At 40.3% G+C, this 25,785-nt stretch overlaps 1 protein-coding gene across 3 annotated transcripts in view; it reads left to right on the top strand.

Moving 5' to 3' along the window:
* The window catches only part of BCAS3 (BCAS3 microtubule associated cell migration factor), a 1,601,451-nt gene that overhangs the window by 768,540 nt on the left and 807,126 nt on the right, over positions 1-25,785 (top strand). For all 3 annotated transcript variants that reach the window (XM_075589630.1, XM_075589629.1, XM_075589631.1), the window contains one exon: positions 1,822-1,922. In XM_075589630.1, coding sequence (XP_075445745.1) covers positions 1,822-1,922 — 101 coding nt within the window. The remainder of the gene's footprint in view (positions 1-1,821; positions 1,923-25,785) is intronic.

Raw genomic sequence — 25,785 nt, forward strand, 5'->3', positions numbered from 1 at the left:
GAGAAATGAAAAACAACAAATTCCACAATTAATGCAATCTTTTTTGCGTAAAGATGCTGTGCAGAAGTGACAAAACAGCCCCGTACAACTGCAAGTGTGACTTAGGCCTTTATACAATAAGCTCCATTAGGCTACTTAATGTGGCGTCAACCTACTATAACATCATTAATGGTAACTCTGTATTCAGTACTGATAATAATGTAACATTAAGCCTTGTGATGCCAGTAGATCTAGCTTTAACGAACGTGGGTAAGAATGAGATACAAATGGTATACAAGTGAGGCGTTATATCATCACCTATTTACTAAACTCTGTTAGATTAACACAAGGATTAACATTACATTATTTAAGTCATAGCTAAACTTGGTGTTACTCCCAACCAGACTCTGAAATAGGTATTTTGCAGTGTTTGGTTGGGTGCAAAACACGCATGGTTCATATAACATTGCATTATTTCCTGCTGTTTTTTCCCTCTCCTTTTTCTCTGCACTCTAGCGAAAGCCCTATTTCATTATCTAATTATAGGTAGGGTGACCATATTTTTCCCGGGACAAATGTCTTGCATGCACAAGCGGCAAGCGTGTGAACGCGCATGCACGGCCCACAAGTTCTGGCCAAATACCGGGGCATTTATATGCATTTCGGGACACCAGGACAGAGGACCAAAAAACAGGACATCTGGTCACCCTAATTAAAGGAGTAACTCCACAGCTTACATTATGTCACTTTTTGTCCTACAATAATGTGATGAGAACCCTATTCTAACGAGATGTACTATGGACGTTGTTTTTTCTTACAATTAGCTTTGTTCATATGTAATTAACTCAGGGAACATAATGTCTGTTCCTATTTTAGGTAAAGTCACGTTATATTCCCTGATTTAACAGAGCGTAGTGCCTTTTGGCTAGGGTGACCACCAGATGTCCCGGTTTAGCCCGGACAGTCCCAGTTTTTAGGGCTGTGTCCTGACTTTTTTGGGTGCTGTCCTGGTTACTTTTTTGGGTGCTGTCCTGGTTTTCTGGTCCCACTGGTTAGCGCCGACTGCGCATGCGCGAAGAGCGCTTGCCGACCATGCATTTATGATCAGGACTTGCCGCCTGCTCTTGCGCATGTGTGATCGGCAACCTCTGACCATGAGTGATCGGCACTTGCCGACTGCACATGCACGATCAGCATTTGCCGACTGCTCATGCACATGTGCGATCGACAAGCTTCAATCGTGCACGCGCATGATCGAATGGCAGACGCCGTTCTCACATGTGCAGTCGGCAAGTGCCGATCGTACATACGCGGTTGGCAAAGCGCTCTTCGCGCAGGCGCAGTCGGCGCTCGCCAACTGTGCATGCGTGACATTTTTTCCCCAGTTTTTGCCAGGACAAATATGGTCACCCTACTCTAGGCCTCTGTTATTTTTACCTATATCACTAGCTAAATTATTTATATTTGGTTCCTCTGATGGGAAATTTTTGTCCAAATGTCATATTTAGATTTCTTTTGAAAGTGATGTCATTAAGACAAGTATTCTCTCAGACGTTTTGCCTTCTAGGCTATAAAGCAGATTAATTACTCTCATTAGGGAAAACAGAACTAAAAATTAAAGAAAAGATAAAGAAGTTAAAAAGGCCACTAAAAGGGTTCATTCTGTCCTGTCTGTGTAATGTACTGTATAACCAAACATCAAAATACCAAAGTGTTCTAAATAGTCTGTATTTTACTATAGACAGGCATATCATAGGTTTTTGAAGGGTAACAAAGACATGCAATAGAGTGAGACACACTCACACTTTAATAAATAATAATCTACTTATGTTATTTCCTTAGGACGCCTCAGTGGAATGAGCTTCAGCCACCATTTAATGCAAACCATCCCTTGGTGCAGGCTGCAGATGTAGTGAAGCACTATCAGTGCCTGCTGGCTGACTGTAAGTTTGTTGTTTATGTCATTACTTTTTTCTTAAATGTACCAAGCTTCAGTTTGCATGGCCCAGTAAAATTAATACAGTTTGTTAAAATTGGACAAGTAAATTACTCAATAAAAATTGATCATTCATTTGTGGGGCTAAAATGTAAAATGAGAAAGGCTTAATAAAGTTGTCTGTCCTACTAAGCCAGGACAAAGTTTTCCCATCTGAGACAAAAGCTGGAAAAGGTACTAATTGGCAAGGTAGTGAAGAGCTAAGTTTCTATAAGAGGAGTTTGTACTGAAACCACTTATGTATTCATAGAACATCAAGAATGATATATTCCCTACTTCATTATATGGCCCTTTACTTGCATGCAAGCTAAACAGTAGCACAGTTGTCATTGAAAGATGCCAGTGGAACACTTTAAAGCCTAAAGCCAGTATTTGACATGGGAGAGAGTAGTGATTATAGCCTATGCTTTCCTTCTTTTTAAAATGGATTTGAAGCAAAAGGTGTACTCATTTGAATGTCATTTCCCAGAATCCCTAGCTGCAGTGGAAGTATTGTATGCTAGGACATAATGCTGAAAAGCAGGGTTGCAGATCTGTCTGAGACGTGAATGTGCTCACAAGTGATATTTGTATTTGCTCCCTGCTATACCTGATTCAGTGTCTATAAATGTCCCAGAATTACTCTACCTTGTTGCTGGTGGGAGTTGTTATCACCATTCCCCTCCTTCTCTGGCGCTCTACTCTCCTTAGTATGGTACCGGAAGAGTTCCCATGGGGGAGGGAGTAAAGTGGTGCACTGCCTAAGACAAATGATGGAGGCTGGATTGCAATAAAAATATTTATTAGGCCATCAGTAACATGCTAAAAAATGCAGGAACCTATAACGTGTTTCGCGCAGCTTGTGCTCTTTAACAAAGCGCACAAGCTGGGCGAAACGCGTTAGAGGTTCCTGCATTTTGTAGCATGTTGCTGATGGCCTAATAAATATTTTTATTGCGATCCAGCCTCCATCATTTTTTTTAGGCAGTGCACCGCTTTACTCCCTCCCCCATGGGAACTCTTCCGGTACACTACATCGCAAGCAAGGAGCATGACGATACCGGACGCAACTACTAGAAGGTTGTGAGTACTATATTATTCAAAATAATTTACTCAAGGACTAGCTACTTATTTACATTTGTCTAGCTCCGGGAGATTTAATTGTTACAGTCAGCGAGGGGGTCTGCCTTCCTCACATTTTTGGGACCACAGGCACCCCCTATGAACTCTTTTTCTGGAGCATAATATGACTCTTGTATCAATCTTGATCATTACCTGCATAACTATATCAATGTGTCCGGACTTACTACTGTTGCGGCCAGCTTTATTCTAAAGCTTGCCGGGTTAAATGCGGGGCTTTTTTTCCCTTTTTTTCCCGCGCGGCGGCCGCTTCAGCAGATAAGCGCTAATGGCGCTTATCATTGAAAGCGCCCGAGGCGCGGGAAACCGGCCGAAAAGAGCCGCGCGCCGTCCGTGGGTTAAAAATTCCCGCGGGTGTGGCCGCTTTAGAGTAAAGGCGGCCGCCACAGTAGATGTTATAAAAAATCAATATATTGTTTCAAAATAAATTTTCACATTCTGAGCACTGATATAGGAACTACTTTGTATATCTCCTTAGTATGGGCCTTCATTCAGTACATAATTCACTAGACATACTATATAGCATATATACTATAATGCATGCTTTGGTGGGTTAGTGAAAGACCAATGTTTCTTTTTCTCTTGCTGAGAACTGATTTACAATTTTTAGAAGTGGCTTTGAAAGTAAAAAAAATGACAGTCTCCAATTTGCAGGAAAATGTTCCTTTTTTAAAAATTTCTTTTGAAATCGTCACCAATTTTCTTGCAGTTCAAGAAAGTCACCAATAAAAATAAAATGTCAAAATTCTGAAAGAAATAATAATTAGAAACCTAGAGATTGTACATTTGCAAAACAAAAAAACATGAACACTGGAGAATATGCGTGTGTGTTGTAGTTTTAAATTTTTTTAAATAAACCGAAATTTGTAAAAAAAAACAAAAAAATATTGAAGAATTCTTTTTACTTTTTTCAGAAATGTTAAGAAAAAAACCCATCTAATCAAATTTTCGATAAATTGGCCCATCATCATTTGCATTCACCAGGAGACCCATTAGTTAGCATGGAATGACAAAGAAAAAGGCAAAATAACTATTTTAGTAATTGCTGATAAAAATTCCCTTGATTTCCATATTATATTGCTACTTGCTGTGATTCAGAGCTTTTTCTTTGATCTAGATTTTACATTAATTGATAATGAAAGCAGGTATTGTTTTTCATCTTCATCTGTTGACTGATGGCGGCATACTAATTACATTAAAAACAAGAACAAAGGTGGGAAAAAAGAATCGACAAACAGTCTTATGATATAAAAAATATTAGCTTATAATTGTACAAACCCTACAGAGCATTTGGTTATCATGAAAACATTCTGGTTTAGAACCACTGAGCTCCAACAAGTCAGGACTCTTAAGGTCACGTTACTTAAAACAGTAATAGCCGTTATTTCCCCTGAGGTAAACGCATACCCTCAAAGCTAATTATATGCAAATAATGCCTTTTTTAATCATTAGCATAGACATTAATGTAACACAGCATTGCGTTATCTGCCAATAATGTCACATTAAGTATGTCTTACATAAAGCTGGCGTTACTCCCACCCAGACCCTGAAATGTGTATGTATGTATGTATGTATGTATGTACAGTACAGTATATCTTTATTTGTGTAGCGCCATTTATGTACATAGCGCTTCAGAGCAGTAATACACGTGACATAATAATATAACACATAATTGGAATAAGCGCTTCAGACATAAAACTTACATTAGGAAAATGAGTTCCTGCCCCATAGAGCTTACAATCTAAGGGGTAAGTAGGAAGAACGTACAGAGACAGTAGGAAGGTGTTCTGGTAAGTGCGTCTGCAAGAGGCCAAGGTCGATGTATGGGTTTTGTAGAAGAGGAGAGAGAGAGTACCCAGTGACTTGTATACCTCTGCAAACACTACTTTAGACAACTAATGGAGAGACATGTGAACACACTAGAGATACCTGGGAACTATGCTGATTTGAATATGCAATGTATATTCAAATCATTTAAATTGTCATATTTACGAAGTATCTCTCTCTAGAGCAGGGCGGGCGCGAGATGTTTTTGGAGGGGCGCGCTCTTCTCCAAGGCATTTAAATTAAATGCCGGGGAGCATGCGAAGCATCTGTAAGGGCTGTTCTATACAGCATGCGGCCGTGCGGACGCGCTTTCCTATGTGAACGCGCGTGCACGTGCCGCATGCTTTTCATGTATATAGAGCCGGGAGCTGCAGGTTAGTGTATATGTGTGTGTATATGTGTGTGTATACAGTATGTGTGTGCATGGGTTGTGTGAGTGAACGTAAGTCCTTGATAGATTTTTTTAAAGAAAAAAAAAAGTTTAATAAATATTTTTTTGTTTTGTTTTACAATCTTTGACACACACACACACACACACACACACACACACACACACACACACACACACACACACACACACACACACACACACACACACACACACACACACACACACACACACACACACACACACACACACACACACACACACATCCATACAAACACACATCCACGCATACATGCATACATACATACACACATACACACATATACATACATTTGAGTGCAGGCAGCGGCTCGAAAAGATGAATTTCTTCATCTTCGCCGCTATCTGTCGGCTCCCCTCTCCCTGCCGTGCGCGCGCGGCCCTTCTATAGAAAGGCTGACGTCAGCCAACTAAAAATCCGCACACGCGCACGGCGTAGCACGCGCCCGTTACTATAGAACGTGCCTTACTTACTTAGCTTGGCTTCGGGCAACGCGTCACCATGGCAACGAGCATCGAATGATGTCGCGGTGTCACATGACCCCGCGGAATCATCTGACTCCGGTTCGTAGGTAAGAGGGGGGGGCACAGGTAGGGGGGCACAGTGCAGAAAGTTTGCACGCCCCTGCTCTAGAGGAGAATACCTATTTTGCATCTCATTATTATTAACGGCCATTGTAGTTAACGCAGTACTCTTTCCTGAAGAAAACATGACTTAACTTTACGTTATAAGCCTCTGAAGATATGCAGCAACTCATGTTAATGTCATGTTGTCAGTAAAGGATCTGTGGATCTGTGCTTCAGTTTTGAATTTTATTTTTTATAGGGCACCACTCACGACAATTAGTGGGTAGTTCTATAACCACTGATGCAGCAGTTCGGGCTGTTTTCGGCCACAAAAATCCAATTGAAGTCTATAGGGATTTTTGACCGAAAACAGCACAAATGGCTTCTTCGCGTATATAGAATAAAGCCATTACCTTATTAAACATGTAACTGCTATTAGTTCACTTTTGTTCTGATGTGGGTGCCTGTCCCTGTAAGGATAACAAAGGACTTCTTTAGATTGATATATTTGGTGTCCCTCCAACAAAATGACCTGCAAAATATCAAGTTTTCCCCTGAAACAATATCACTGTAAATGAAAAGCCTGGTGTTTTACAGAAACATTGCAGCCTTAGTAACAAGAAATTATTAACTTCAGAATAAAACATGAGAAAATAGCACAAAAGGTATAATTAAAAAGAGGAGCTACAGAAATGCATGAATGACTGTTGCTATGTAGCAGTTGCCATTAATATTACAGCTCATGCTTATTTCTGAATTTTCTTTGGGTTTTGGGGGGGAAATGGAAGCATGGGAAACTTAATCCAAAATATACAGAAAAAATACAAGTTTAAATGGACATGTACTTTAATCATGGCTAGATTGTATGCACAATAAGTCACCCACTACATACAGTAGATAAGGCACCCACAGGTAAGAGGGTTTTGAAGATGATTCATACTGTAGGCAATCAATGCTAGTAATTAAATATGCAAAAGATACGCATCTTGGAGTTAAAGCTGCAGTTCAAGCAATATCCTACGTGTTTTAATTTTTTTTATATTAAATCAAGAGGAAGGGGATGTGACTTTGTAAATGGTTGCTAAAGGAACAAAAAATGCTTGTTTCTTTAAAATGACAGCTTGAACTGCTGCTTTAAAGGGGATATCCCATTTAGGAACGCATAGTGAGATTACAGCGAAGTGAAAGTAGCCAGCCATGTGACCCCTTTTACTTTAACATTTTGTTGTTTAATATCATAATTCAAGATACTTTTATTAGTTGGTTATCAAGGGTGTTATCAGTATGAATAACTGTAATAATATCAATTTGGGTTCAAGATGGATTATGCATTTTGGAAGGAGCGTGGAAGTATTTCTCCCTTCATCTATTCATCAGAAAATAGGCAAGCTGCATTATAAAATGATACTTAGTTCTCCATAAATTACCTCACGCTCCTTTTATCTAAGAAAATATAAGATAAAATAATTATGCAGCACCTTGATATTGCCATGGGGATTTTGACTCATGCCTCTCATCATTCTACTGTTGTAATAAACAACTTAAGGCTAAACTTTCTACATACTGCAAGCACTTTTGGTTGTGTCTGTTCAAGGGAACAGAGGTTGCACACAGCTTTAAAACGAAGTTGAGGAGGAAGCTTCGGTAGTTGGCAGGTAAAAGAAGCTCTATACAGTGGGATGTGTGTTGCTGTATGTGAGATTGCTCTATATTGTATCATGTATATTATAATAAAGAGAGGTCCCAAACATGAAATGCTGCTGTGAGTCTGACTGTTGAAAGCAGCACCGGCGCCAGATTAAGGCTATTGGCTTTACCTGTCCATCAGTTACATGCTCCCTGCAAGCTAAAACCTTTAGTAGCATGTAGGGCTCAACATTTCCCAATGCTCTTTAGCTGCTGGAACTCTCAGAAGCCAAATTTATTTGTGCCTCTTGCAGACGGCCTAATGCTCATATAATTCTTAATTTTTCTGTCCCTGTCGAAAATGATTTCCTAATCTGGCACCATTTCACCTTAAATCTTGGAAATCGCTATTAAAAAAATCTGATGTCAGATTTTAAATCAACAGCTGAATATTATTTCAGCACATGTTCTAAGTGCAAGCACAGAACAGTGTGTAGCTTCCTGAGTCTCAGTTTTCCTTTGTCCAATTACCTTTTTTCTTTTCAGTTTTGGTCCTGTTTTCTGTATCAGTATTCTATAAATACAGATTTTTTATAATTACAGAGAGCCTTTTTGAACAATTATACCAATGTACTGTAAATTATCTTAATGCTTTTGAATGAAAGGTTCATGATGCAGGGACCACCAGTATTATGATATTGTGTATCACTATGCATTTGTAATATTCTCAAACTCATTCAAATTAAGCAGCGTTCCTTCCCACAGCCCATCTTCTTTTCTTGTCTGAACCAAGGGGTGTTTTGGAAGAAGACAGTCCTGGTTTTCTCTCCAAGTGCTTCCTGATTTAGCATATATTTATGGTGATATTTAGTACAAAGTGCTACTTTATAAACCACCTGTTGGGATGGAAAACACCTTATGGCCCACTCAAGTGGGCCGTAATGGGTCATATTTACTAAGAGGTGAGATGAAACTCCATAAGACGAATCCTGGACTGGAAGGGACCATTATTCAAGTGATTAAGCTGGACAGGGACATATTTATTAAGCAGTGCCAGAATGTGTCCTATCGGATAACACTGCTTAGTAAATATATGGCCCTTTGAATTCTTTATTCCCCAATATATCTATGCACAGTTAAAATGGCCCCCAATAATGGTGCAATTGATTTCAAGTCCATGAATAATGGCAATGCTATTTTTTTCAATCTCTATTCAAATGTAAGTCAATGGATAAAAGGAGTAGTGTCAGTTGTGTTAAAACAAATTCTAGATTTCAAGACCCAGGGGGAAAAAACTGGCGCAAAGAAGAGGTGCTTTTGTACTGGTTCTTGGCGTCAATGTATCAAGGTACTTTGCTCCAGTTCTTCTGCCATGTGTGTCAGTTTGTGATATGGGCAGTAGCTACAGGACGAGTTGAAAAGGGGTTACCCGACTCAAATATAATAATGGGATGTATTCTCTAAGCCCAAAAATCTACAAGGTCTTATAACATTTGGTGCCTTTAGAAGCAGAACACTGTTTTGTGCATCAAAACAAACTTTACTTTACATTGATACATAGTCAGCCAAGAATGTCTGGTATACAATCCCTAATTGCCCCAAACCCTCAGTAATTGTTAGGAGAGCTGATCCTGCAGGAACTAATATGTACTATTAAGTGGACGGCAAACAAAACAACAAAGAAGCATGAATACTCTGGTAAGGGAATATATAACTGCAATTGAAAAAGCTCCTTTTCTCTAATTGGAGAGAGCTTTGTAAGTATTACAAGTGTATAGTGCTGATAATTACTGTATCTCTTCACATTTCAGATGATGTGAAATTGCTTGCACAATGTGTGGGTTGACTTTGAAAGCAAACTTTTTCAGATGTAAAGCAGTTAACTAATGTCAGTGGGTAAAGTGATTACTGTATGTAAATTAGTAAGGCAGATAGGCAATGTCCAACTGGTTCAGTATTAGTTCAACGTTAGACATTTAATGAGAGCTAAACGTCTACCAGATATGTTTTGTGGTCCCAGTTCTGAATCATTTTGGCTCTAACAATGCACAACTCTGTTCTAATGGTGAAACATTTCACATGGTTTTCTGATGTACAATGATATCATACCAGTATAATATATTTTGCACATATTCAAGGCTGAAGATCCACTATGGAACGGGCAATGTTAGAGTTTCCTGCTAAAATATAATTTCCTATATTTTCTTTCAATTATAGATTTGGAAATGGACTACCAAATATTTCTCTTAAGGTACCTACAGTATAAGCTAGAGCAATTCTAGTTTACCACTTCTAGATGATAAGTGAGGCTTTAAAGAAGAGAAGTTAAAGAGAACATGTCATATTACTGTACAAAATGCCTCCAAACATCTACAGAGGCAGCGGCCATTATTTTAACAAATCACGCGGTGTATACCTCGGAATATCCATGTCATGGCGCGGGATTTCTTCCAACCATACCGCCTTAAGAGGCGAGTGCATAAAATGGAATTTTAGTGTTCTGGCTTTTAAACACCTGAAATTGACACAGTAGCACAGTAACACAGTACTGTACACATTACAATTAATTAATTACATTCCATTTAATTACACACAATCCATGAAATTCAAACAAAGCAATTGCGATAAACCCGTGTGCCTGGGGCGATTGGCTGCGGTAATGCCGCGTGGAGTACAGCAGAGCACATGAAAACGGCGCCGTGATTTGTTAAAATAATGGCCGCTGCATCTGTAGTTTGCACAAAGTCTCAGTGCTAGGAATAGACAGACATGACATCAGTCCAATTAGAGGTCAAAAATTGTTTGTACCTTATTACAGTATAGAATTTGTTTGACAACATATTTTACTATTTCAAATAAGTAATAAAATAACTTCATTAGAAAAGGATCATTTGTTAATTAAATTAATTCTACCCCCCAAATAAATAATAGGATATTTTGCCAATACTTTATATGGTCGCCTTGTACGTACGTACTTTTAGCATAGTTTACACTTTTCACATTTTGTCGCCTTTCAACTGTGTGTTGCTACAAGTGATATTGTATAAGGCTATGTCTTAAAAGCTATGGGATGTATGGAGTGCAGCAGAAATGGAATAAGTATTCCTGTTTTTTTTTTTGTTTGTTTTTAATTTTGCATCAATAAATCATGCAAATAACATCATCAAAAAAGATACCGTTTGGATAAAAATGAAGCAATTTGTCACTTTAGTCATATTGGGATTTGAAACACACCTGTTGCCATTTCCCATAAGCAATACATGCTCATAAAATGGAATCGGTGTGCTTTGCTTACCTGCAGTAATGTAATGGGCTGACATTAGCAGTAAGTTATGGTTCAATATAATATCACTTCCGTCAATAAGGTTAATTGCTAGCAAATGGCTAAATGGGAGTTTAGGGTGAATGCTACAGCTGTCTACCATGTTAGTGGTAAAAGGAATTCTGGCGCCATTTCAGGGTCACTATTTGTATCTGTCTATCAGAGTTAGAACACAGCAGTTTCTCTCAGTTTCAGTCTTCTATATAGCTTTTCTGTCAATTGTTTGGCTCCATTAAGTGTGCAAGGGAAATAAAAGCCTCAATGACCAAGCCACAAGGGGCTGCGGATAGACCCTCTCTTTGTCCACAGTCAGAACTTTGCATTAGGTCTCATTATCCATTTATAATAAGTGACCTTTGCCCTCTGGGTCATTGAAAAATACTCAATGTGCTTTTCTAACACTAGGTACCTCCATCAGCAAGCTGATGAAACAATGAACCTTCTGGTAGTCTGATTGAAGGGTACACTTAGCAGGTTTTCATAAATACGAGGTTACATGCCAAACCCCTTAAGCAAAACCTTTAATCTTTTGAGAATCAGAGAAGGCCGGAGAGGTTTTTCCTTTTCCGAGTTGCAAATCAGTTTCAATATTTTTATTCAGCTACATATAATTAGCCCGGCAACAGACTCTATTTTATTTATTTAGGTTTTTTTCTTTAAAATCTGCTCCCAGGTTGTGAAGCAAATAAGGACCCATTGTATGAACGACCATTTTGCAGTGTTAGTGTTCAAGACCTTTGTCCCAAGGGCTGCAGTAAGTGGTACTGCACAGCTGTTTGGTTATTTTGGAGGTCATCTGTGACATCTGCTCCAAAACCTGCATGTCGAATGCCCCACATACACCTATCTGAGCTGGCTCGTGCATCCGGCATGTCATTTTCAGCACAACATTGGAACAATATCAATGTGAATATGTCACAGTACAAATAGAACTTGATTCCTGACCCACATTCTCTTCCATCTGTCTTCTGCGGTCACAAATATCTCTGCTGCTTGAAGCTGACTAAGGTTGAAGAGTATATCAGAGCTTCTTTATTAACTCCTTTGCTTCAAGAATAGCCAGTGATGCTTTTCTGGCATCTGGTTTTAAATATGCTTTTCTGGCAGCAAGAAGGTTAATTCCAAAAGAGTGACATTCAGTAGTACACACACAAACTATGAAATGAAAAAAAGATTTATCAACAGTTGATAAAGGATAAAAACAAAGGGATCCAGACATACCTTGAACATATCAAGTAACCAAAAATTAACTATTAACCATTTTCTAATACCTTGATCTGTTTTATTAATCGCTTTAATAAAGGCATTGGTTAGTTGAAAGTTATCTTAATATGAAAACAGGATTTTTTTGTTAAATGGCTTTAAAGTCTGCGTCTCAATTTAGTATATATACTGTACACTGGGTTATATTGGTTGTATTCTATCGGCTCGGATTGTTGTGAGGAATGTACTGTATAAAATTATTTGAAAACAATAACTAATTGTCCAAAAACCTTCAAAGAATCGACCGTTTGTAATCAGAAGTGCCAGTACAGTAGCTCAAACATGGTAAATGAATAAAAAGCACTGACTGTGTTCACAGCACTGCACATAATAAAACAACACAAAACAAGCCCTCATTCTATAGAGCTCTTTTATGGGTTGCTGAAGGATATAAATGAATGATCAAAGATTTCAGGTGGCTGGTGTTGGGTCTCAAACAAGTATGTTCCACTTCAAAGGCTATTTTCTCAACTAAAGCGATAACATCACTATTCCTCCAGTACACTTTAACCTCTTCACTGAGGGAGTGGCCCACAACACTTTATTCTGCATTGAATGGGTTAATCGGTGATCAGTGTACCAAAAAGGCAATACTCAATACATAACATTTGGAGAGATCTATTAACATGTAACACCTCCAATGTTCTATTTGTAAAAAGAAACACATACAAAATATAGATATATTAATGGGGTGGTTGATTTGAACCACTTAATCTGCCTTTCTCCTTAATTACAGACTGAACCAAATCTAACACCTGTGTTCGGTACTTCACATTTTGGGTATGTAAATTATAAAATAGATACAATAAAAAGTGTTTGTAACAAATGCAAACAAGCGAGTATTGCAGCATCAGAGATGTTAGGCTGCGATTATAGCGAGTGCGACAGTGCGTGCGATTTAACGTGTAGTGTGCACAAAGTGCAGCAGCTGACACAGGCCGGCCATAGTATGCGCAAGCGCGGGCACGATGAAGAGCGACCGCGCAGCAGATTTTTCAAAAGATCAATCATTTTGTTTTTTTCCCCATGAGCGGTTCAGTCAATGAGGGTGAACCAGCCTGGTGAGGTCTCCGCCATGCCTCCCGAATCATCTTCAGCTCAGTGTACCCATCGCCCAGGCGACAGGCCGCGTGATGCGATGCGCCCTGTCACGTGTGCGCCTTCTATAATCTTTGCCTTATTGCTGTGCCTGAGTAATGATGGCTGTATTTAGTTCTAAAGTTGATGGCCTATCTCCTACTGTAATCTTTGGACATAGACAAGATATATATACTTACTGTAAATGCAATCAAAACACTGTGCCCAAAGCCAGCAAAATGGACACAATCTTCGCTGCCTCCAATTTACAGATTCCATTCTGGCTGAACTATGAGAACTTTCCACTAAAAAGGACTTTGAAAATCAGCTTTATGTCAAACACACAGCTGCAGAGAATGAATCAATTTAAAATTGGATCATCTGCATGCTTTGAATTAATATTTCCGGTCTGAGGTCTGAGAAGACTTATTTTAAGTGAAATATTCATCAATCTTTTAGAGACACCTAAAAACGTATGTAAATATTTTATCAGGGACCTATGGAGATGGAAGGTATCTGGAACCACCTCCAAAAACATACATACAAGGTCTGGATTGCTAAATGGTAACATTTTATTAACGCCTTTGAAGTTTTAGATGGTATCTTAAACTTCCAGGCAATCAATGGCCTAGTTAATTTCTTTTTAGCGTGCTGTGTTAAGTATGTCCCAAAGTAAGCAATCCAGGCACCACTCCAGTGGCTTGACAGCTTAATATTAAAACAATATTTGTCTAATTTTCTGTTTTCACATTGTGGTTCTTTTTTTTTTTTAAAGATTGTGCTGATACGGAAAACCGTTCATACACAGTTCTTTTTCTTTCTACGGCATTTAAATAAACTCATTGGCCCATTCAAATAGAAAACAAAAATTAACCAAATGTAAAATAGTCACATTGTAATGTACACTGGTGCTCGTGTATATTGCACTGTGCATAGCCAAAAAAACAACAACAAAAATGCCTTTAGTGCCTTCTCCAAAGAGCTTGCAGTCTGATTGTTATTACCTACTGCACTAATGAATATTCCTAGATGTAGTGGAGGTGGCTCTGGAAAGAGAACATATTTACTAAGCAGTGCTATGATGTTAAATACTTTCTGGCATCGGAAGACACATTATGACCCATTTAAGTGAATAGGTTGTGTGGTGTCTTTTGGCGCTGGAAAGTGTCTTATGGCATAGGGTCGCTTGATAAATACGTATGGAATGGAATTGTACTTGGCCTAGAAGAGAATACTAAATGGTGTCTCTTGTTACGTACTATAAATAAACTAGGAGTTTTAACATTGGTACTTCAGGTACAACCAGTGGTCAAAAGTTGCTTACAAAAAGTAGTGTTGCTGTTCAGTTTTGTGTTCTTGTCCAGCTATTTATGTATAAAATATATTTAAGGTCTTTTGTAAAACTCGCTACTCCGGAGCTTAACCCTGTTAATTTCAACTCAGGGGACCCCCTGCTTCCAGAGATACCTCATAGGAGGTGGCGGTAACCGCTCTGCTCGGCTTACCAGGGTTCATGTTATGGCGGTGTTTCAACACTCCCCCGCCCTGTGGACAATAGGAAGCTATGACATCATCAGGTGCAGCTTCCTATTGGCCCGCGTGACGCTGGAGCTTTAAACTTCAATGACCTGGTAGCAGCACGGCTACCTGCACCCTCTATGGAGGTAAGTATCTATTGAAACAGGGGGTCTCTGGAGCTGAAATTAATAGGGTTAAGTTCCGGAGACCCCCCGCCTTCTATCCTGGGTAAAAGTAAATAAATAATTGTTTTAAAAAAAGGTGCGTGGAATGCTCCTTTAAAAATCTTTTTAAAATCTAACATGGGGAGCTTTGTTTGAACATTGGCAAAATAAATATCAGTCAACATGTAGAGATAAATGCACCCATTGTATTACATTAACAATGACACGTTGGAAAAGTATATGACAACTAAAAATAATCTCTAAAACTGTACAAGTTTTCTTCCATGCTGGGAATCCTTTTAAAAAAAAACTCCTAGGACCACACAGCTCTTAGAGAAAATGTTTCTTTTTTCTACCCTCTGTAGACAGACCATTGGCAGATATGTATGTATGTATATCTTTATTTTTATAGCGCCATCCATGTACACAGCACTTTACAGCATTAACACGTGACATAATAAGAATAAGCACTTCATACATTAAAGTAGACTTTTGGAAAAGGAATCTCTGTCCCGAAGAGCTTACAATCTAAATGGTAAGTAGGGAGAATTTACAGAGACAGTAGGAAGGTGTTATGGTAAGTGCGTCTGCATGGGGTCATGGTAAATGCATATGGGATGTGCAGTATACTGTAGTATCAGCCAACGGATCTAACCCAATGCTTGGTTAAAGAGGTATGTTTTAAGATCGGCCTTAGGAGCAATCCACACAATATTCTACATGTGTGGTTTAAATATATATATATTTTTTTAAATAAATCAGTTCTCTAGTATTAGATAATACTTACAACTTTTTTTATTGTAAAATACAACTCTTAATGCTGTTTTAATATACTGAGCATCCTTTGATTTCTATAGCAGGGTTAACCCCCCCCAGCAGTACAAGATATTTGTAACACTTTCCTGTTTGTGATAATTTGTTGCTAATGTTCCCAGTAGTTTGAGCTGCAAACTGTAACAATAGATAATGTTACCTTAGAAATATAAGAATACATTTTAGCTGCTGAGTAAGGCTGGGCTTATAGTGCTGGTGACAGCTACGCGGCCTCGCGTCAAAACAAATGCATTGCCGCCATCGTGTGCGCTTATAGTAAGCGCGACGCGATGGTGCGACAGCTTGGAAGTCTTCTCAATTTGATTTTTTCAGCGACCGCAGCCTGACGTCGACGTCGCCTAAGGCTACGCTTATAGTGCCCGCGACGCGACGGTGATGTCAGGCTGTGGTCGCTGGAAAAATCAAATTGAGATGACTTCCAGCGATCGCGACCAAGCCGTCGCTCTGTCGCACCGTTGCGTCGCGCATACTATAAGCGCACGCAACGGTGGCAATGCATTTGTTTTGATGCAATGTTGCCGTCGCCAGCACTATAAGCGCACTGACTGAACGATTGATTTGAAACTGAAAGACAGCCATTTAGTGAACCCTGGGAAGTAGGATTTTGCTGATCACGGGAGAACCAATCGATTGGCAGCTTAGGTAATTGGTTTTCAATATACGTAATCACATGCTGCATATAATTAAAAAAAAACATGTTTTCTTTTCATTTAAAAAAATGAATACATTTAAGCTGCTTGGATTGCCTCTTTAAAGGTGGGGGATGGTCGGATATTGAGGGGATGGACATACCAGAGGAGATATGCCATGTTCATTTTTTTTACTGTTCCTTTCTCTGCTTTTATCTAACATACAATATTTGCAAAATCATGCAATCTTTTTTATAGAAGTGGTTATTTTAATGACATTTGTAGAAAATTAAACGTTGTGTGAGGATTCTTTAATACTATGAGGTCTCCACTTGTACAGTATTTTTGTGGTCTGTGTAGAAGCTACAGGCATTTAGCTTTTTACAGTAGTGAAAGAATGCTTGAAGTTGACTTTCATCTCAGCCATAAGATCCAAATTGTTTATAATAGCCAATTTGGATGCCATGAAAGGGTATGATGTCAGAAAGGAGCCAATAACAAGAATTTATTTATTAACTCCTAATAATTCAACGAGAGAAAGAAACCCAAATAATATCACTCAGACTCCCAAACTGAATGATTAGTGATGAATTTAAAAATAATCATAATTAATAAAATAAGGGGAACTCATATGCGGCACTGTTTGACAAATTTATTACTAAATACATCAACATTTATTTGATATTCCATGGTTTAATTGCCAAATGGCTGCATTAGAGGGCAAGGGAAATCCATTAATTATATCTTCCTACACCCATAGGAAATGTAATCATATAAATATAGATTTTGTTTAAGCAAGGTTCTCTAAGTTGCTGAGGTGCTGTTTGTAAGCAATTGGGCAGCTCATTAAAGTAAAAATACTAGATTATTTATTGGTAAATTATTCAGATTCAGAAAAGCAAATCAGAAGCATACTGTACTGTAGCACTCGTGGTCCTTTTTCAATTTCATTTTTAAGGTGAAATAACTTGCATATACTACTTGCTTAATATTAGAGATACTCTTCTTTTTGCCACTCCCATCATAATCTAATTATGTACATTTCTGTGTTTCTCATTGTTAGAAATCCTTCTCAGCATTAGTCCAGTACACTCAAAGCTGAAACTCAGTGATATGCAAATACCACGTGGCTTGAATAGTTGGACCATTTTACGTATTTAGGAGAACTTTACTTGAGTCTATAAGGCCTGTTAACTAAACTCTGTGACGGTGAAATGATCAATAGCAATCGACATTTCATATTTAATGAATAGACCACAAAGTGTCAATGTGAATGAAACAATTCTGCCAGATCCAAACATAAGATTTTTTTTGTATTATATATATTATGTATGTTTACATATAATAGTATGTATATATTATTATACATTTCTTCGTTTCTTAGACTGGATATATATCTTCTAACACATACTGTATAAAGCAATGCATAAAACATGGAGACCTCAGGAAACATTACGTGCTATGTGTTCACTTACTCCTCTCCTATCACCTGCCTACTCATCCCCTTGTAACACCTTCTATAATCGGTTTGTAAGCAAAGCAGAGCAACTTCAAAATAATACAAAGTACTGACATATAAAGTATCCTGTTTTAGAGTCAATTCCCGTGCTTAGTACAAAAGTGATGTTCTCTTTTATTCTGCTTTTATTTCAGATACATTCCTTTGTGACTAAAAAAATCATTTTGTTAATGAAAAGGAAGCTGAACCTGTAGTAAAAACAACATACTGTAAGCTTGATATATTGACAAAAATATTCACTACTTCCTATCTTGCTATAATAATGGGGTATGGAAAAGAAGGGAGAACGCCTGCATCAGCCCAATAATGAAAAAACAAGTAGTGATATACCACTATGGTGCAAATAGGGATATAATATATACTCATAGAAACATAGACAAAAGTTCCCTAATGAATGCACTCACAGTAAATAGTGTAGAAACAAAAGCCTTTTAATAGTAAATAGCATAAAATAATTTTTGTAAAGAGGGACTTGGTATTTAAAGTTCAATGGCCAATTCCTTTAACCACATACACATAAGATTTAGCATATATATATATATATTTAAAAAAATGCTAGTTTAGCCGCTTCTTTAGTTTGTACCCTTTGTAATCCATATATCTACTTCCAATGGAATGTCATTAATATGTTCATATATTCCTTACATAGTTACATAGTTACATAGTTACATAGTAGATGAGGTTGAAAAAAGACTTCCGTCCATCAAGTTCAACCTATGCTAAATTTAGACAACAGTATCAGTGCCCAGTATCTCATGTCTGAATGGGTCCAATATATAGCATTGACGTATTTTACTAAAACTCAGGGGTAGTCAATATATCCCTGAGCACTAAATCACTGAGAAGTGAAGAAGCCAAATTAGGACGGTACATACAACTTAATATAAAAGAAGCTACATAAAACATACTGTGGTAGCGTAACCATAACTTGGAAATCTATTGTTTTGGGGTCATGTGCTAGTGGAGTAGCTAAACCTTTGTTAGCAGTCACAGTTTAATTCATATCCTGCAGTATTTTAGTCTTGCAAAGGAGGAGTAATATTCCTCTAGTAACAAATATATGGCAATTTAGGTGTTGCTGCTTAATTAGTTGTTGTGATAATAGATCCACTAATTGTATCAATGCCTCCAAGATAGAGTAATCTCACACTAATACATGAGCATTTTAGTGATATAGTCACCCTACTCAGTCTCTCATGCTAAATTACTAATACAGCTATCTGCATACTGTAACATGACTGCCACCCGATACCACATAATTAGCTGCTTGTTTGTGGATATACAATTTTGTGTGCCAATCTTCAGTTTTCAGGTACTGTACTAATGCCTGCCAGCCCTATATTCATAGGCATACTTAGGCGTGTATTTATGCCTTGAGGCACTGTTGATGACTGCATCAAGTTATAGCTTAAATTGGAGCGTATAGCGATAAACTTGTAGCTATTCTCATCTGTTAGATACCTTCAGGAACATTACCTATCATGCTACAAAGAAGTTTCCACTTCACTTAGGGTCGTATCAAATAAGTCAGGGGAGCGCAAACTTTTGTTGCTGTGCCTCCCTGCCTGCTGTCCTCTGTTCTCGCGCCCCCTTACCTCGGTACGGCATCAAATGACATCACGTAACCCGCGGTGTCATTTGACATCATGTTCCCATGGCAAAGTGGCGTCATGTGGTGTAACGTCACATGCCACCACATTGCCATGGGAACGCGTCCTGAAGCTGTCTGAATCTCGGTAAATAGAGGTTGCAGAGGCCTCCCGCTGTCCACCGGAATTTAATTGAAATGCCTTGGGGAAGAGCGCAGGACCTCTGCAACTGCCCACGTGTTCTGCCCCCCCCCCCCCAAATATTATACCTCCAAGTTTGCGCACCCCTGCAATAAGTCACTGCCCTTAGTCCCCTCCTCTCTGAGCTATTTGCACAGCACTCCATGTGCTCACTAACGCCCCTTGTTTTCTTTGTCATTTTAGTAGATAGTTATCATCTGCATAAGAGGAGCTCAGAGCAGATCCTTATACCTCATACTGTAGGTGGATTATAACTCCCTTTCAATTCCAGATTTTGAGATGCAGAGAGTTATTGAGCTTTGGAACTCAATGGCTGCACAACAAAGATTAAAGACCCAAAAGTCATGAGTCCGCTGTTTAGTTCAGGAGTGCTTGTGTTTATTAAACTTATTAATCATATCCTACAATACATCACACTATATAAGTTATGGTGGTTAAAAAAGTGACAAAACCCTTCCACCATACACCGTACAGCAAATAAAAATACAGCTCAACCCCCTAATAACGCTGTGCTTGAGGTCCAAAGAATCACATCGCATTATAAGTGGATCGCGTTAGAAATAATGTACAATTGTATGAATTGTACAATAAAGTATTTAAGATACCAATAATCGTGTTGTAAAGTATTCATAAATACGAAAATAGGGAGCCATGCTTATATCGCGTTATAAGCGGATTCGCGTTGTAACGGATCACGTTATAACGGGTTTGAGCTGTATAACTTGTGAGCACATTCACGTCTGACTCTGTAACCCTGCTTTTCACCATTATGTCATAGCATACAATGCGTCCACTGCAGCCAGTAAAAGGTGACACTGTGTGCTCATTTGCATGTCATTTCCCAGAATCCCTGGCTGCAGTGGAAGCACTGTATGCTTAGAGATAATGAAGAAAAGCAGGGGTGCAGACCTGAGTGAGACATGTGAATGTGCTCACAAATGATATTTGTATTTACAATACATCACATAAGGCTAAGTCCCCGCTAGCGCTGAGAGCGCTCATGCTTGGAGAGCGCTCCAAGCATAAGCGCCGGGTGTCCTGCTTGTACGTGCGCGCACGGGGGAGGGGGGAGCATTGCGGGTAGTTGACCGCGCGGGTAAGTATAGTTTTTTGTTTACCAAAGCACCAATCACGGATGAGCATGTGTGCCTGCGCACGAGCGCCTCGAGCGCCGTGTGCACCGCGTGAGCGGGGACTTACATATATCTATATATGTAAGTAACCGCCGCAAGCTCAGCCCGCTCAGCGCTAGCGGGGACTCAGCCTAAGGCCTCGGCCAGGGTTCCCACTGGCGTGCTGAGGCGCGCTGAGGATCAGGGAAAGCGGGTGCTTTCCCTGGCCTTGCGGTTGCTTTCCCTGTGCGCCGTTAGGGGGCGGGCCGGGGGCGGGCCAGTGACGTCACGGAGCTCGTTCGCCCTCATTGGGCGAACCGCTCACGTGACCGTCCCTGTGCGCCGGCAAGCGGGGAAATGTTAAATTCTGGTAAGACCAACGCTTCCGCGCGCTTGCGGAAGCGTAGGCGAGCCCCTACTAAAGCCGCTCTAATTGTGGTTGTAGGGGCTCAGTGCTGAGCGGGAGCGAGCGTCAGCACGGTTCAGCGAGTAAGCGCTTACCATGGACATACGCAGTGTTCCATGGAACACATGATAATTAAATACAGAAATCAGATTTTGAATTACGCTATATTTAGCTCTTAGGGTTGCCAGGTGTGCAGTATTGAACCAAACTATCCTGTATAAATTAGAGGTAAATAGTTCAACATATGAGGATAATGGGTGATCCAACAGTCCTGGAATGTTATCTTCTATCCGTAAGTAATAAATGAAGATTATGGCTCAACTATGGAATGGGTGTACTACTAGGTAAGTGAACAAATTCAATAATGCATAACTCTCCTGAAGGTAACAGAAAAGATGATGATATACTCACTTCGCTGCACCTCATTGGAGATAGCTGTTTAATAAAAGTCCAAAACTCACCAAATTCTGTAGGAATGATGGCGTCCATATAGATTAAATAAATCTTCCAAGTCTCTTACCCACTCCTAGAGCCAACTGGATTCTTTGTGGGCGTGTACAGCCGCAGATTCAAATCCAAACAGGAACAAAATATGCAAAAAAATGCACAAAGCAGCGCACTGCCCAGGGAGACAGGTTTATAAAAATAAAAAAATATTTATTGTCTATCACACATGACATACAAGGAGGTGTGGATCCTCCTCCTTGTTTGTCATGTGTGATAGACAATAAATATTTTTCTATTTTTATAAACCTGTCTCCCTGGGCAGTGCGCTGCTTTGTGCATTTTTTTGCATACTTTGTTCCTGCTTAAATTAGAGGTAATACCGGATATGTATGTGTCTTGTATTACCTCTCTGGATGTAGTAACCTGAGCGAGATTTCTCCCGAACACGGAGAGAGCAGGGCTGTTGCTAGGGCAGCTTCCTCGGGTGAGAATTACGGGTGAGAATGTGAGGTAAAGAGGGGGGGAGTGAGAGGATGAGGGTGTGGTGAGAGAGGAGGAATTTGTGGAAGAAGAGCATTAAGATTAGTATTGCTCGCCATGGATCTGTATGACTGCAGGTATGTTCTTTATAAATTATCTGACCGTTAAATAATTTTAAAAAAATTTACTCCATGTTTGCACTAATTTGCACCATTTCATATTCTATTTCTTAATAAAAATTCTGGTAAGGGCTCTCTGTCCCCAGACCCCTCCCTAGAATTTTTTTACAAAATAGAATATTGAATGGTGCAAATTGGTGCATACTTGGAGTGAAATTTAGAAAAAATAACATAACGGTCAGATCATTTATAAATAACATACCTGCAGTCATACAGGTCCATGGTGAGCAATACTGATCTTAATGCTCCTCTTCCACAAATTCCAAGATTATTGCACCCCTCTTCATCCTCTCACCTCCGCCCTCTATCCAATTTCACCCTCCTCCCCATATCCTCTCTCACCCCCCTCCTCCTATCTTCTCTCACCCCCCTCCCCTATCATCTCTCACCCCCCCCATCCTTTCACCCCCCCACCCCTCATCCTCTCTCACCCCCTCCCCATATCCTCTCTCACCCCCCCTTCCCCTCATCCTCTCTCACCCCCCCTTCCTCTCGTCCTCTCTCACCCCCTCCCCATATCCTGTCTCACCCCCCTCCCATCATCCTCTCCCACCTACCTTTCATTCTCACCCACACAGGACAGCCACAGAAAACACACCTCCGCTCAATGCTGTTTCCTCATCTACTTGGCCCAGGGGCTGGCTGACAAATTTTGACCTGGGCGGCAAACCCAACCCCTCGACTCAAGACTCAGGTGGCCACACACTTTTCTCAAACACGTCGCACCTTTCACCATTGTGTCCAGTATTTTTGGAGAGGCTATCTGGCAACTCTATTAGCTCTCCAGTTCTAGAGAAATTTACCTTTGTATTTGCTGCTTATTTTTCCTTTCTGGAAAATTAAAATGGCTGCAGGATCAGCCTTACTCCTATTAGCCTATAGGAAGCTGCAATGTCATTGGGACATTATATAGTGGCTTCCTACTGGGTGACCTTTTTTCCATTTGTCCTGCAAATATAAAAGTGAATTTCTCCATAACCAGTGGTCAGCTCTGTAGGACCTACCCATTGCAATAATTAAATTAAATAAATGTCAAAGTTTGGCGGGACTGCTGCTTTAACCGAAAAGCATCAATACAACAATATAGCCCTTTTGGTCATGTTTATTGGCACTTTGGGGTGTCTGCTTTGTCACAGAAACTGTTTTGTGATGGTGCTGTTTTTCATAAAAAATCAAAACATAATTTCAGTGGCAAAACGCAAAGTTTCACTTAGAACATGCGTGCTCTGCACACACCCTGTTTTAGCTATTTGCACTTCTATATTTATAGTAACTGTGAATTCCTCATGTTTGTGTCTGTGTGTGCGTGACAGGGTGCGTGACTGTGTGGGTGAGTGACAGTGTGACAGTGTTGGTTTGGTGACAGGGTGTGTGGGTGACAGGGTGACAGTTTTTGACATTGTGTGTGGGTGACTAACCTGGGTGGGTGACTTACTAACCTGGGTGGGTGGGTGACTTACTGATGTGGGTGGGTGACTGACCTGGGTGGGTGAATGACTGACGTTGACTGACTGACTTACTGACCTTGGGTGACTGACTTACTGACCTGGGTGGGTGACTGACTGACCTGGGTGGGTGACTGACTGACCTGGGTGGGTGACTGGCTTACTGACCTGGGTGGGTGACTGACTTACTGACCTTGACTGACATGGGTGGGTCTGTCCGAGTCGCCCATGATCAGCGCCCCCATCTCTCCCCCAGCGCAGTGAGCAGCCCGCCCCCCCCCCCCCCTCTCTCAGTGTCGCAGTATGTGTGAGTGAGTCGCCCGGGCAGCCCTCCCTTGGCGCAGTGAGAGGCCGGGATCAGCCCGCCCGGCGCTGTGAGTGGTCTGGAGCAGCCCGCCCCCCCCAGTCTCTCCCCGGCACAGTGAGTGGCCCGGAGCAGAAAGTGCCGTGAGTGGCCCAGAGCAATCCTCCCCCGTTTCCCCTCACCCCACTGGCATTGTGAGTGAATGGCCCGGAGCGGCCTGTACCCCCCTCACCCCCCCCCCCCGGCGCTATGAGTGAGTGCCCCCCCACAAGTGTGTGTGTGTCTCCAGCCCTGCCTTCCTCCTCTCCGGTGACTCCTCCTGGTGGAAGCTGGCAACACTGACGGCCTCTTCTGCAGCAGTGACGTCACTTCCGTCACCAGTGACTTCCATCTCCATCAACTTTATTTACTGCAAGGCAAGTTTCACTTCAAAAATAGATTTCTGTTATTATCCTGTGATTAATGTAGGGTCATTGAAAAATGGACACAAAAGAAGATTAGAAGAAGATTCGGGAGCCAAATCAAAGTTCTATTGACTACTGAGATTACAAACATGATCTTTATTTGCAGCAAAATATGTGACTTCAACAGGATATAAATATGCAAGATGAAAGATATTAAGTTAAAAAATCAAGTGCTTCACGGATCATAATTTCACAAAAGGAGCATACCATGTTTGGATTTGCATATTTATAACTAAGGATTCTGGTTTTAGGCTTTCATCGGAAAAACACCACCAACTGATTATCGTGCACTTCCGTTAAAAACTATAACAAATTAAGCATAGTTTCCTTTTAGGCTCCACCTCTTGCAGCAGCTGTGTCACAGGTAGGAAACAAAGGCAACACAAGCGGGGTATAGATTCAAGAAAAAAGTGCACAGATAAACACCAACTTTAAATGTGTTTGAATTTCTTTCATTGTTAACATTGATTTGTTTTAAAAATATTAAAACTCGAAAAACCGAAAACAATAAACACTGATTTTCCCAAAAATAGATATCAAAAAACAGAATCAATATAAACAGCCCAATTTTGTCTGCTAGAGCAGTGGTGTGCAAACTGGGGGGAGCGAGGTTTTTTGGGGGGGGGGGCGGACAGTTGCAGTGGTCATGTGCTCTCCCCCCAGGCATTTCAATTAAATGCCGGGGGATCGCGCCAGGCCTCTGCAACCTCTACTTCTCTACTTACCGAGGTTGAGCCGGCTCCATGACGCGTTACCATGGCAACGCGGCGGCAAATGACGCAGCAGGGTCATGTGACATCACGGTTGCCACGGTAACGTGGCGTCAAATGACGATGCGGGTCACGTAACGTGACACCACCCCGCCACACGAGGTATAGAGAGAGGGTGCACCAAGGAGGAGAGCAGGCACTTGGGGGCGCAGCAAAAAAAGTTAGCGCGCCCCTGTAAATGACATTGAGCTGTAGTTTCTTTCAAAATAATCCCCTTCCCTATTTTAGCACAAGAGAAAATACATTGTTATTTATCTTCAAATTATTAGGACGGCAGGAATCTCCGGGGCAGAGAGGGCCATTTTATAATTACATGCTGTCCTTTACCATTCTACAGGGAACGGGTAATGAGAATAAAATGAAACCTAATACACGAAGCACTGGCTGTTAGAAAACTTTAATAATTAATTAGTGGGGCTTTATTGCACCCGAGGGTCAGGGTTCAGGAGAAAAACATTGCTTGAGCTAATACAACACCCAAGCAAGCATTGCTTGGTTTTGTTAAAGAAATAACTATTGAA

The sequence above is a fragment of the Ascaphus truei genome, chromosome 3, assembly GCF_040206685.1.
Source record: "Ascaphus truei isolate aAscTru1 chromosome 3, aAscTru1.hap1, whole genome shotgun sequence".
NCBI lineage: Eukaryota > Metazoa > Chordata > Amphibia > Anura > Ascaphidae > Ascaphus > Ascaphus truei.